The sequence below is a fragment of the Catharus ustulatus genome, chromosome 11 (genome assembly GCF_009819885.2).
Source record: "Catharus ustulatus isolate bCatUst1 chromosome 11, bCatUst1.pri.v2, whole genome shotgun sequence".
In the NCBI taxonomy this organism is placed as follows: Eukaryota; Metazoa; Chordata; class Aves; order Passeriformes; family Turdidae; genus Catharus; species Catharus ustulatus.
The window spans coordinates 2148563-2163594 of record NC_046231.1 but is presented as its reverse complement, the minus strand read 5'-3'; the positions used below and the strand labels follow the sequence as shown (position 1 = coordinate 2163594).

Genomic DNA, 15032 nt, shown 5'->3' with positions numbered 1-15032 from the left:
CACATCATCCCCCTTCTGCAGGCAGGAGCCAACAGGCTAGAGAAGTTAATGTAAAAGCTGTTGACTCGTGTGGGATTCCAACATGGAAAGTCATCAGGCTCAAGATCTTTTTAAAGAGAGTTGAACATTGCTCTTGCTCAAATCTCAGCTATTTTGACCTCTGTTACAGCTGTTCAGTGCCCAGCCTTTCTGCAAATTACTCTCCAGATTGTCAAGCCAAACACTGGTAAAATGAAAGAAAATGATTAATGAAAAAATGTAAAATACATTTTTAAAAACCCCTGTGTTTGAAGCAAGTTGCTTAGCATCCTGCTGGGAACCTGGTGCAAGAAAGGTTGCTGATTACCAGAGGCAACTTTTAGGTGCATTTGCCATGATTGCCTGCTTGTGAAGTCTCTTGGGTTTTTTCTTGCTTGTTTTCAGCTTTTGTAACAGATGGAAGAGGAGTTATATAATGAACAGAAATCTTCATTGGTTTATCAGGAGCTGTGCTTGCCTTGGAGGTTGAAGTCTTCTGGAAACTGGGTAGCCCTAGAAGTAAATGAACTTGGAGCTTCCTGTGGATTGGCATCTTGTGGTTGGTGGGAAGCTTTGTTTGGTGTGGTGGAAATTTTTCCACTGGTGCTTCTGAGGCTCTCCTTCATGCCTGTAGTAACACATGAATGGAAGTTGCAGTTTTGCTTGCATGAGGTCTTCTGTCCTTTAGCCAGCTGCCTACATTGCAAAACATAGCCCTGGGTCTGTTCCTCTGGCAAGTGTCATTGAAAATTTTTTTACATTTTTTAAGATTTGACTGCAGGACTGGAATAGGCAACAGCATCAAAAAGGCCTAGGTGCTATTGAAATCCTGTGTAAAGGAGCAGATGTTCATGTAACTAAAGGACTGAATTGTAACAAGGGTCCAAGCAAAGCTCACACAGACAGTGTCACTTGATATTGCTCAACTCTGGAGTCCCTGATGCTATAACCATAAAATTACTGCTCTTAGTGTAGCTCTCCCCCACCCCCATAATTGCCCAGGCTTAAAAAAGCAAACTGTGGTGGAAAAAAAGGGATTGTGCAGCACACCCTGAGTAGGCATGAGGCTGCAGGGTGCAGGGGTGAAGGTCGCAGCCCTGCTGCCTGCAGCACCTCTGGTGGACACTTCTCATTGTAGCAGCTGAAATCCTGAACTGCAGGAGTAGATCAGACTCTTTGGTGAGCAGGCTGGGCATGTCTGTTAGTAGTGGAAATGTCTGAAGGATTACAAAGAGCACATGTGCACGGTTCCCAAATCTGTCTCACTCCATTCTTTATCCTAGTTGTGTTAGATCCAATGTCAGTGTGTTAGCTTTGTTGTCCATTATTTGTAGGTGGTTCCACCTGGGAGACCACTATTGTTTGCTCTTTGGAATTAATACCAATCTCTTTGGAAAAAAAGCGTGAAATAATTTGTTTTGCTGTAAGTTCCTCTCTGAAACTTCTAGAAAACAATTTGTTGAAGAAACATGATCTAACTTTCAAGTTAACCCTGCTCTGAGGCAGGGCTTGCTACCCTCCTAACCAGAATCACCCCATGCTCTGTTGTGCAACATGCCATGGAAGTGCCAGGGAGATGTTGATGAGGATCAGTGCCTGTATCCAGCTGTGGCTGTGCCCAGGGCAGGTGGAGCTGCCAGCCCAAAGGCAGAGCTGTGCTGGAGCATCTCTCTGTGAAGTGCAGCCATTCTTGCACCACTGTGTTCTTGCACCAATGTGTTACTGTCAGTGATACAGAGTCCAGTGGTGTGGGGAGGTTTCTGTGGAGTGGCTCCTCTTTTATTCTGCAGCAAAGGACTCTGTATTTACACCATGTGCAGCTTCTCAAGTGATTTCTGCTATTTATTGTTCAGATTATTATCTTAAGCATTTAGAAAATATTAATAATTTCAGTTCTATAAATTTAATTCCTAGTTGATGAGGACAGTATGGTTGCTACATGTAGAAAGTTTCTGTGTACATTTTCTGTTTCTATAAACTTTGAAGTTTCTGAAACATGTTAAGTTGCTACTGTGTTGAGAAGAACTAAAAAGGAAGTATGCCTATCTCTCACCTTCGCAATTAGAAGTATTTTGCATTAATGCACTAGGGCATAAACAGAGTCTTTAAGATTAATGAGCTAAATATTGGAGCAATCACATACTTTCCATCTTCATCCTTTTGCAATTGCATCCTGGGACCTCCAAGCATTACTCTCTGTCTTCTCTGTAGACTAATGGAAAATCACAGGAGAAGGAGAAGGAAGGGAGCTGGCTGTGCTCAGCATGCCTGGTACTACTGCAAAATCTGTGTTTAAAAAAATCTTTTTTTCAGTCTTTAAAGTTATATACATTAATATTTGGGGTGCAAGGAAGAAGGAATTAAAGCGCCTCGCTCTGGAAGGTCTATTGTCCTAAATTCCAGTTTCAAAAAAGATCTCCTTGTCTAGCAAACTGCTCCCAAGGAACAATTGAGTAAGGCTAGGTTGGCAGCCACTCAAGTCCCTATCTCTACATTTTTATGATTTGAAAAGCTTGTGTATACAGAGTCCCCATTGAATCAAAATTGCATTCAGACATTAGCTATGCAGCTGGGAATATTTGCTGATTGATGTTTGTTTGTTTCAATAAAACGAAAAATAAAAATTAGTTCCAAATATGCACAGAAGTTGTTGTTCATCACATCAGTTTATGTGCAGTGTGAATTCCTCCTTGGGATACTGACATTGCCACAGGGTTTCCCTACAGAATTTGTATCTCTGCATTTTTCAAGTTGAGCTCATCTTATATGCATATCCCCCAGTTCTGCATTTTACTGTCCAAGATAGTGAGTATTGCCTTGCCTCTGACTTTCAGGCTTTGCTTTTCCAATAAATTCTTTTGAGGAAAGTCTTGAAGAAAATCTCTGTCCCAGGGTTAACATCTCTGATAACACAAGATGGAGGTTTCTCCATGTTAGGGCTGAAGGTTCCTTGTGTATGGTTTTCCCAGAAATCAATTTCACTTAGAGATGTGGGTTCTCTAAGCTCTTAAATCCTGTCTTCCAGGATCAAAGATCAGGCTTTGCAGATTTCATTGATGCCAGGATTGCCATATAATCTTTGATCAAGAATAGTGCAGTCAAGTACACTTCAAGTACAGTCAAAAACATTTCAGGCAAAGAAGCAGACCTACATGCCAAGCAAATAAAAGATCCTTTTGTTAATCATGCAGATACCAACTGATCCTCAGAGCCTACAAGAAATGGCTTCTCACTTTTGCTTTACATGCTAAATGAACGCAAAGAAGTAATTCCCAAAAGATTCAGGTGTTTTGAGATAGAGGCCAACGGGAGCAGGCTGGTGAACACAGGCCAGCAGAGTTCTCTGGCTGATGGTCCCTTCTCTGTCTTTGCTCCAGGTGCCTCACTGGGTCAAGTCTTGCATTTTGCAGTTGAGAGTTGGTGTTTGAAGGTGCTTCTCTAATGTTAGGAGCAACCCTTCCACTCTGTCAATTCTTTGTCATGTTCAGACAATGTCAAAATGAACAATTTGAGATACAGGATGATTCAGAGGGGAGCCCTTCTGACTCTCAGGACTTCCTTTGAAGAACAGGAGGAGCAGTCCTTGGGAGCTCTCTAGGATGGAATGTCACAGGTCTGCCGTGAGCCACTTGCCACAGGCAGCCTGGAAAGCAGGCTCAGTGTTCCTGTGGGTGACTGCTGTGTCCTGCCTGGCGTTTGAGTGGCAGCCACTCCTGCTTTTCCCTTGCTTCAAGAGGATTTGTAGGTGCAGGATGCAGAGCAAAGTTAATCCCACGTAGTCTTTGTCCTGTAACTGCATAAGAGTTGAGCTGCTCTGTGATACTCTGACCACTTTTTGTGCATTTCTCCCAATTTCTTCAGGTTTTCTTTGTTGGTGTAACTTCCTAACTGCTTTGTGATGGAGGGCTTGTCTCAGCCAGTTTTCCCATGCACAGCCTTCCAAGGAATATTGTGAATTAGAAGGACAAAACAAAGAAGCCACTTTATTTTCTAGTGGTTTTTTTCCTCCCTGTTTGCCTGATGCTAAAGGATTGAAGTAGAAAAGCTGATGGGGTAAAGGGGTAAGCTCAGGGACTTTATAGGGTGAATGGTCTGTATTTTACTACAGCAGGATGTAGATTTTGGATGGTGTGTCCTCCTTTGGTACCTAAATACTGAGGCACAGCTCTTTCAGTGAGACTGTCAAAAGGAAGTACGTTTAGTGAACCACTACCAGTTTCATAAATAACCTATTTAGACAACAAAAATGCTGGGATTTGAATTCAAAGCAGCTGTATGATTCCCTGTTCTATTTTCCAGTAAAATACCTCTAAGAAAGAAAGAATAATGGAGAAGCCAGCTCAGGTAGAATAGTACTAAGACCAAAGATGAAAATAACTCAATTAAAGAACTGTTTAATAAAAACAGTTTAATGAAAACTAATAGCTAGGGTATATATTTGGCATAGCAGATCATATTACCAGCAGGTATTTCTGTTATTAAGTTGAGCAGAGTTGTGCTTGGCAACATATGCAAATTCAAAATTTGCGGCTTCACAGATTACTGCTTCTTTTTGTCCACAACAGTTCTATAACTTCTTTACAATTCAGATTTATTTTTGGTATCTAATACTGCTTTAGAGTACAGTAATTTCACGAATACAAGCCGCACCAATTTGACCAAAATTTTGGTGGAAACCCGGAAGTGCGGCCAATATTCTGGGGCGGCTAATACATTAACAAAATTCTAAAAGCTGCCAACACGGAAGTGAGAGCCCGCGGCAGCCCCAAGCCAAGCTGGAGCCCGGCCGGCCCCGGCTGAGGTGGGAAAGCCTGGCAGAGGCGGGGCCAGCAGTGTGGGGGGCAGGCGGCAGAGCCTGGGCCAGCAGGGTGGGGCAGGGGGGCGGCAGAGCCTGGGCCAGCAGGGCGGGGGAGCCCGGGAGAACTGGGGCTAGCAGTGCAGGGGAGCATGGCAGAAGCAGGAAGGCCGACGGGTGGGGCTGCCTGGCAGCGGGGGAAGCCCAGCAGAATCGGGGCCAGCAGCGTGGGGGAGCCCGGCGGTGCGGGGGCCTGCAGTGCCGGCCAGGGCGAGGAAACGCGGCGGCGGTGCAGACGGGAGGGGGCGGCCGGCAAGCCCGGCAGCGGCGGCGGCAGCCCTGCCAGCCGGGCGAGCGAACGCGGCAGCGGGGCGGTGCTGACGGGAGAGGGGGGCCAGCAAGCCCGGCGGCGGCGGCAGCACCACCCGGCCAGCCCCGCCGAGCCGTGGCGCTGAGCTGGGCCACCCGGCCCCGTTGGCAACCATGAGCGGGCCGAGCCTGCCTGGCCCCGCCCTGAGCCAGTAAAGCCCGCTATGCCGCGATCCTGTTACTAATTGGCCAATTTGTGAAAGCTGCGCACGGATTCTCGCGACGAACGAAAGTGCGGCTAATATTTGGGGTGCGGCTTATCTATTGACAAAGACAGCAACATTGTCGAGGCACCGGAAGTGCGGCTTATAATCCGTGCGGCTTGTATTCGTGAAACTACTGTAATTGTCACTGTATCCAGCTAGGATTGAAATCTGTTAATACCCAAAGAAAATAACTGTAATTTTTACTAATGATTATCCTCCCAGGTAGAAGGTTCTTACTCACATGCAGTGGGTATTTTTTACATGGAAGTAATTTTGAGTTTTATTTTGTGTAGTCCAGAACAGTGGAACACCATGTGGTCATGCTTCTCTGTTGTGCTGTATAAGAAAAGTAGCTGATTTTGGTGAATTGTTAAAAAGAAACTGGACTGTAAACTGGGATTTTTGACAATAGCACAACAGGGAAGGGTGTGAGAGCACAATCTGTTTTACAGTTTGTATAATTTCAGGATGCCCATATGAATTATTCCCATTCAGATTGTCATATTTTAGTCAAAGCACTGCTGATCATTATTAGTCTGCTGTAATATCTGCAGCAAAACAATTCTTCTCAGGAATAAAATATTAATGACAGAAGTTGAAGATTTTATTTCAGTTCTTCTGAAGAGCAAATGCTTTTAGGGCATGTTGTAACCAATATTTGATATTCACAAATCTTCCTGAATGGCACTGCAGTATTATTTTTCCTTCCTTGCAGTTCAGAATGCATTACTGTGTTGAAAGACAGATTGAAAAGTAAATCTTGTCAATGTATGTTTTTAAAAGCTATTTGTAATCTGCTCTTTCTCTTCTCTATTGAATGGAGTTGGCTGTACTTTTTTGCTGGCATTAATGTTCATCAATTAATGAACAAACAAAAAATTCAACAGAAGTTGAATACTGACTCTGAGTTGGACCCAGCAAAGGTAGTACAGCTTTCTGTGGTGCTTTAATTCTGGTTTTGTCAGTATAAATGGTTAAGGCATTGCTACTACTTAGGAAATAAAAGCAGAAGGCACTAAGGGGTGCATAGGCAATACTGTCAATCAAATTGAAGTTCTTTATTCTTTCCAGATATTAAATAATAATGGATTGATTGGTCAAGTAACCTAACCTTGTTCTGCACAGCAGTAACTATGGCAAGAGGGGAAAGAAAAGGGAGCATTTCCTGCCAGCTTCAGTAAATCCTGCAGACCCTCTATGAAAGCAGCAATGCAGACCTGGGAGCTGCTCTTCCTGCTGTGATGGACAGCAGCTGCCCCACAGACAGTGACTGCTGCAGCATTCAGAGGCCTGAAATAATGCTGAGTTACTCCCAAGGGTGTGATAACAGGCACTGAAACTGTTGGGTCTTTCTGCCCTGAAGTCCTTCTCATCTCAAGATACCTGAGCAGTGTCTGCAGGGGCTGCCATGGTTCAGGGGCAAACCTGCAGCTTTCCAGCTTGGCTTAACGTGGGGATTTTTCATTACTTTCAGGGATTCTTCAAAGGTGTGGCTTGCACAAGCAAATACATTTGGATATCTTTATAGACTCAGCCTAAATTGCTGCAGGGTCTTTTAGCCTTTCGATACTTGAATGGATTTAGTTTTAAAACTTTTTTTTTTTTTTTTTTTTTTAAATACTTTTTTCCTAGTTGTAACATTATACAATTCTGGTTTTAATTGTGACTTTTGGGGAATAAGCTGCCTTGTACCTTGTCTAATTTTTAGTACCTGCACTGATTTTCTTGCCAGCTCAGTGTTCAGGAACTGTGCTTGTTGTATGTTGTAATTTGAGTTGAAGTGCAAAGTTCACAAGTCCTTCAATCTTCACACTAGATCAGCTGTAGCTGACAGAGTGCAAACCTGCCAGACATAAATTATGCTGTTTGCCCTGAGTCTTATCTAAACAGAGTCTTTTCTGAGCTCAAAAGATTGATAAATTTCCACACTGCTATCACTCCCTCCAAGCACTTCCTTCATTCTTTTTTCCTCTTCAACATCCACCTGTTTTGGAGGGACTGTGCTGTAAAATCTGTAGTGTCTGCCAGCACTGCCCAATCCCTGTGCTACATCCAGACATGGAAAAATCCCTCCTCTTGCTCCACATCTGCATCTCTTATTGCTTTGTTTAATGTTTCTGCATGGCAGAATGTTATCCTTATGTTGCTTCTGGTGAGGGACAGCTCATCTTGTGCAGGGTTTATAACTGGGAGGATGGACTTACTGCTGAAAACCTCCATCATACTGATGCAAAAGGAATGTCACAGTACAGCTGAACAGCACAGTGCTGCTCAGCCTTTTGAAGAAGTCCAGATTTCAGAGATGGTGAGGATCAAACTGTATTTCCCTCCTGTGAAGCAGGTGCATCTCTGGGGAATAAAGGGATGACTATGGAAGGACTATCCTGGTTCAGAGCTGTGGCACTGGGGCTGCAGGCACAGGCAGGGTCAGGTCTAGTAATTGGGCTGGGAGAGTTACCAGACTCTTCTCATCATCTGGCAGCCAGTGGCAGCCATGCCACAGTTGTAAAGCACAGCCAAAAATTGCATCCCTGAATGAGGCACCCATGTAATCATCTAATGCTCACCCCTTGAGCCATGTGCTCATCTACACAGGAGCTTTGAACAGCTCCACTAACACTGTCAGTGTTAGAGTACAGCATCTGGGGGTTTGCCCCATGACAGAGTTGCCTTTCCTGGTGCTGCAAGACACCAAGTTCAAAACCAGAGCAACTATTGAATATTGCATGTAGTGGGCCAAAAAGAAAGCATGAAAATCACAAATACGACAACTGTTTCTCTAGCACCCAAATGAAGAGGGAAAAGATAATTGGTTCTAGTATTTAAATTATGTTTTGGTTTGTTTTTTAAACTGGGTCTTATTGGAATGTCTAAAGACCTATTGTTTTATGTCTGATATGGTCTCTGCCAGTTGGCAGATTTTAATCTGTTCCAATGGGTTGCTGGCTGGACAAGGATTGTGTGTTCTGTCTGCATTTCAGTGGCACTGCCAGGGGACATTGGGCCTTTTGCCCTTGTCTCTGTGGACACTTGGAAATTAAATGTAACTTAACCTTAGCACAATTTGGGGAGAAGTTACTACAACCTTGCCATACTCGTTTTTTTTAGTAAGATTGTGACATCTGTGTTGGCAAAAAACCCCCACCCAACAACAACAGAAAAAACCCTGTTAAATCATTTGTGGTTTAATCACTGTCACATTACAACCACAAAGTACCCTAAGTAGTGGCCAAAAAAATCCTGTTAGGCCTTTTCAGAGTACTTGCTGACCAAAGTGGCTAAATACCATGCAGTAATTCTAAATTATTTTTGTATGCTGTTTCTACTTTATGTTCTCAAATGGCTTCTAATAAAACTTCAGATAATAATCGCTGGGATAAAAATACTGGTGAGTTAACAGCAACTGTGGAACAGTTTATAGTGTGATGTGTTATAGCAATTCATCTTTTTAATTCTACTGTTTAAAAATTTATGGTATATTCATAAAAAGATAGGAATGCTTTTGATTTCTGGTTTCACTAGAAGTGTTTCTTTCTTTTTTGGGGGCGGGGGCAAAGAGGGTACAAAAGTTTCCTCCATTGGTGTGATCAAAGAGGTCACACATTATTGCAGAGATTTTTATATGATGTTCCACAGTCCTTGAACCTGGTGTTTTATCTGAAATTTTGTGGGGTTTGGCAAACAGTTATCAGAGAGGAAATATTTTCAAGGAAGTAAAATAATATTAATTTTATCTTTTTCCTTTCTTTCACAGTTATATCTAAGAGTATCAGATAACATTTAGCTTTATGGGGATACCTTAAAAAAAAAAAAAACTTTTGGCAAACTTAATGCACTAAGTTTGCCATTTTTAAGTGGTACCTGACACATCTGCAAACCTCAACTGTACTGTTTGCATGGTGTCTGAAAACTAATAACCTCCCTAGTTTTTTTTTGTTTAATTAATCCATGGCCAGTTTTATTTCATTATTGGACATCTCCAGTGTCTGCTGCTGTGTACTTCATTCACTCTGTATTCAAGGAATCTCAAGTGCCTTGGTTGCTATAAAAGGTGGTTTTGACCTGACCTCTCTCCTGAGCACGTGCTGCATGGCAGGGAACAAATCACAGCCTAATGAGCCTTGGGAGCTGAGCTTTCCTGGGAGCCAGGCACTGGTTCAGTGACCTGTATTACCCAGTATCTCATTTGGCAGAGAATTAAGAAGGAAGCAGACACCTCATCAGCAGATTTTCCTGAGTACAGACTCATTTTGGTACAGGCTGTCAAAGTCCAAGGACCCTCCAATCTGACTTTTTAAACCTCATCTGTCACTGGACTATAATTGGTTTTTAAGTTGGCTTAAAGATAATAACTGAACTAACCTTTCTACACAAAAAACATGTCTGCAACTGTCATAGAAGTTCTTACACAAAAAGCATGTCTGCAACTATGATAAACTTCACCAAAGCTTAAAAATAATAGTTCTGAATAATACATGAGTAAAATATCCTGGTGAGTGATTGCTGGGAGGTCAGTGCTGGCCCACCTTGCAGAACACCACTGAAGTAACTCACGCACCTGATGGTAGAGGCACTTGTGTGGAAGTTGATGTTGTGGGATTTGATAGGTTTTTAGGTGCTTTTTCTCCCTACCAGAATGCTAACATGGTGTTTGACTTCTGTCAGCTTGCAGCAGGGCACAGAAGTCTTTGCTGGACCCCCAATAATCCAAAAACTGAAGTGTCTGAACATGACTTGAGGAATCTTTGTACAACATGTTGTACATTCAGCACTGTTTAGCCACTGTTCTTTTTCTTCACATCTGTAAGCCTGCAATCTGTTGGGCAGGTAGTTCCCTGGGCTGCCCACAGACTCTTCTTTGTTATTGTTTTCTTTACCATGCGAAAGCTGTCCACATGTGTGCACAGACATCTGAGCAGATGAGACAGAGGGACTCACATATTCTCACTGCAGCTCCTTGTGCCGTTCCCAGATTGTTAAACTGCAAATCATGTGAGAATACCAAAAAGTTCTGTTCATAGGTTCTTATCAAATTGTCAGGTTGATGAAGCTATCAACTCTGATATTTAATTTTTCCTCCTTTCTCTGTTTTCTTTTGCAATTATTGGAAGTTCAGTATCTACAAAGGAAAGTTAGACTAGCAGAATTGAAGGACTTTATTCTTTAAGTATACTTACTAATTATCTAAATGACGCTTGAGTGCAGGCAACGCCAGTCAGTCCCAGAGACAGCTGGGCTTGCACAGGCCATTGTATTATAGGGACTTCAACTGCCAGAAAAAAATAATACTAGAATAATACTATAATACTGAAACTAAATACTAAAATAACTTTATAGCACCATATATTTCTGTTTACTCTAATAATAAATGTATACACTGTGAATACACTTTTATATAAAATGGTCAAAGAACATCTTCCTTGAATTACAGTTGTTCCTTTTCTTTCAGTGGATTTTTTTCTATACTTTTCAATGGGTGCCTTAGTACTATAAATAGTTTTTCTCTTCACAAAGTTAATGTTTTTAATATTATAAGGGTAGTAGGAAATGTTTGAAGATTTGCATTTAGATCCTCTTTCTTTGTCAAATTACCTGGTTAAGAAATGGGTAGAAATTTGTTTGAACCTTATTCTTAAAGGTTATTCCTAGCATAATGGGAATACTTTCCTATCAAGCAAGACAAGGATATCACCACTTTTTAAGTGAAGACCAGAAAAACTACTCCACTTAATTCACTGTCTCTAATCAGCTCAAAATATCTTCCTATTTTGTCTTAGCACTCAAGTAATAGTCTGCATTTGAGTGTTTTATCCAAGGCTTGTAGGTTAAGTGTCTTGGAGGGGGGTGGCCACCACCCTATAGTCATAACAGAATAAACATGAAGCCAGACAATAGACTAGAAAGTGCAATCTATCTATAAACTGTTTGCTTTTTAATTAAGACTATTTGAATACCTATTTATTTGCAAACCAAGATTTGTATTATTTAGCAGGGTGCCTCCAGCAGAAGCTTAATTTTCTTGTGCCCAGAGCTGCCCCAGTGCAGTCTGCAGCCCTAGCTGCATGTGGAAGAGAACTGGAGCTGACATATTTCATATCTAGCAAAACTCATGGCACTGGCTGCATGATAAAAGGGTGGTCCAGAGTCATTTTGCTGGGCTCTGTCTGAAGCACCACCCTAGCTCCAAGAGAAAGCCCAAAACTGCAGATTTTCCATCCAGCCTCATTATTTATTTCACAGTAGAGCTTTTTGTTGTCTTCAGTCTCTAATGAAACAGATAAGATGAATAAAAACCAAAACAGATGGGGAATTAAGAGTACTGGGCAGAAGGAGAGGAGAAGTAGTTGCACTTTAAGCCAATGAGAGAAAAAGAAAACTGTAGGGATGAGGGAAGAAGGGGCTGTAATGGATTTGCTCAGTGCCTAGAAATACTCAGGGTTTACAGCTGTGGCAGTCTTTTCAGTTAGGGCAATAGTGTCATTATTTGCTCTGTTAAACTTCTGCATACAAATGGATATGTGGCTTTGGTGTTTTCGTTTCTGATCAGTTTGGTAGTTGTATCTCCTTTAGTATCTCTTCCTCAGTTTGATAAAGGTGACTGTGTCTCTTGAAGTGGAGCCTGTGGGTTTGGATTGAGACCAGCAGTACCAGCAGAGCTGCAGAGGGAAGCTGAGCTGCAAACAGACACCTCAGCTCCACTTCTCCCAGACAGCTCAGCTGGATCCAGAGCATCCAGGATGTGGCTGTGTTTTGTCTTCCAGCCATGGAGTTCTGACCTTCATTTTTAACAGGACAGGGTGAGGCTTCAAACAGTTGACCAGGGTCAGATGTTGCCTTTGCAGTTATGGCAATGAAAATAGGTGAATCGTAGTAACACTCAGCTAAGAAATCATGGGAGAGAATTTGAAAGAACATCTAGTGTCTTCAGAAAATAGATGGAAGGCTTTTAGAGCAGTTGGAGTTAGCTGCAAACTGCAAAAGCTGAACCTCAACTTAGACATGGAAATTCTGTATTCCCACAACTATAAAATAAACAGGAAAGCGACTGTGATTCAGTCATACTTGTAGTGTCATGGTTTGTAGTGATTATCAGTAAATTCACGAATACAATAGCCGCACTGAGTATAAGCCGCATCTCTGGGTGTTGGCAAATATTTCGGTTTTTGTCCATAAATAAGCTGCACCTGAATATAAGCCGCTCTGTCGTTTGCAGCGAGGACCTGCATGCAACAAAGTTGCCAAATAGTAACAGAACCGCGGCATGGCGGGGAGTTTACTGGCTCAACTAAGGCTGTGCAGGCTCGGCCCGCTAGGGGCTGCTGACGGGGCCAGGTGGCCCAGCCCGGTGCTGCCACTCGGGGCCGGCCACCGCCTCTGGGTTCGCTCGCCCCGGCCCCGCTCACGCCACGGCGCTGGCCGGGCACGGAGCACCCCCTGCTCCCGCCACGGCGGCGGAGGGCAGGGGCAGAGCACCCCCCCCCCATCCTCCCCGGGCCACGGCAATGGCGGCGCAGGGCCCCCGTCGGCTCCCCGGGCCACGGCAATGGCGGCGCGGAGCCCCCCCGGTCTCTCCCCTGGGCTGCGGCAGAGGAGGGAAGAAGAGAGCTCTCCCGCCTCTCTCCCCGCCCCCCATGCTGCCTGCAGGGAGCCAGGGCAACACAGTAACACTGTAACAATCACGGAATGACGGCTTTTACTGGCAGGTGCTTGGCTCGGCGCCCTGGCTGGCACGTCTGGGGTTGTAAATGTCAGAAAATTATTCACAGATTAGCCGCCCCCGACTATTAGCCGCACTTCCGGGTTTCCACCAAAATTTTTGTCAAATTGCTGCGGCTTGTATTCGTGAAATTACTGTATTTATCATTCAATAGAGTGGAGCCCAACATGAAACAGCTGTGAAGCACAGGTGAATCTAGAGAAGTGAAAATTGCAATGCAATCAACATTCAGAAAGATAAATAATTACAGAATATGTTGAACAGTTGTCAAAGAACAGCTGGTTATAGTTGTATTGGTTTGTATTGGATGAAAAATCTAAATGCCTTTTTAAAGTAGGGGAACCATAAGAGTAGCACACGTTTTGTGGGTGAGCATTGCTCACATGGGCAATGCTGGCTTTTGGGAGGAAGTAGCAAGGGAGAGTTTGGCTGTGCCTGTCCTCTGCCTTGTGGCCTTGCTTGGCAGCAGCTGCAGGTTGGATCCCTGAGTGATGGGATGGGGATTATCTGAGTGCCTGCTCATGGATAACACCTAGCTGTTTCCAACCAGTGCTCCTGGAGTGTGAAGGTGCACTGCTTTGTGAGAGCATGCACAGAGCAGAGCAGCCGCTTGCTGCTCAGTTTGATTCTGATCTCCATGTCAGAGCCAGCTGAGTGCTTTATCCAAGCACTCCCAATATGATGGTTTTATTTCAGTCTTTGAAGCCTCAGTACCTTCAGCAAAAAGTGATAATGCAGTTAAGATATGACATTTATGTTCACAAGACCCTAGAACTGCATGTTTAACTGGATTAAAGTAAATGGAACTTGGTGGGAGTTTGGCCGTAAAAATTGCTCATTTCTTATTTGTTTAATCATGCCAAAATTGAACAAGGAAAATATTCTTCAACTGTACCTTAGCCCTAGTTGTCTTGACTCTGCAACTGCTGCTCTGTTGATGATGACTCAATGCCATGGTGAACTAATTAGGACAGTACTTTGTTACTAACAAAAGAGCTGCTTTCTTCCTCCCTCCTCTCCCCAGCACTTTGTCAAACAAAATTGTATCCTATACCAAAATAATAGCAACCTAATGTATCCTGGCACTCTGTCTCTGGTCAAACAACAGTATTTTGTAATGCTGTTTCAGTACATGTATTAGAGGAGTTGTGTTTTACACAGCCCTTTAACACAAGGGAATCATTAATTTCTGGAGAGTGTCTTTGCCAGAAAGATGTAGGCTTTAAATCTTCAATGTACGTAGAAAAGAAGTCCATGTCAGTGTCATGTCAGATGTTCTAAATGGGTATGATCATTCTTGAAAATAATAGGATAGTAATGTTCTGTGCTCTGCATTTTAAATAAATCCACTCTACAGCTGACATTCTGACAGGAGACTCATGGATTCATTCACATCTGTATGTACATGCTTAGGTACATTGTATTAACATCTTTTCATATCAGTCTGGGTTATAAAGTGCTGCTGTTTCTCTTGTTTGTAGTTTTCTGTTTCTCCTGTTTGTAGTTTCTGTATTTCACAGACATGTTCAAATAGCTTTGTCTTGTTTAAAAGGTTTTTGTGAAAATGTAGTTGCTCTTTCCACCTTTGTTTTTTAAATAAACAGAGGGCACATGTGTTCCATCTGTTTTTTGCAAGTTGTTGTTAATAAACTTGTAGCAATAGTTAACTGAGCTGCCTGTTTGTGCTCTCCAAGGGGTGGCCTGGCCTGATATGCACCGTCTGGCTGACAGAGTCCATCTGGAGGAGCTGACTCGAATTGGCATTCTCAAAGGCAATGTGGATGACATGCTGAAGGTTCATCTGGGTGCAGTATTTATGCCACACGGACTTGGACATCTACTTGGAATCGACGTGCATGATGTTGGAGGCTACCCAGAGGTTAGTGCTAGTCCAGCCTCACCTCCCCTGCACATTAACCCCCTCAGT

The 15032-nt window shown here is 43.2% G+C and overlaps 1 protein-coding gene across 2 annotated transcripts in view; it reads left to right on the top strand.

The window, feature by feature from the left end:
- Positions 1-15032, top strand: part of PEPD (peptidase D) — a 153869-nt gene that overhangs the window by 118884 nt on the left and 19953 nt on the right. For both annotated transcript variants that reach the window (XM_033069465.1, XM_033069464.1), the window contains one exon: positions 14800-14984. In XM_033069465.1, the coding sequence (XP_032925356.1) occupies positions 14800-14984 (185 nt within the window). The remainder of the gene's footprint in view (positions 1-14799; positions 14985-15032) is intronic.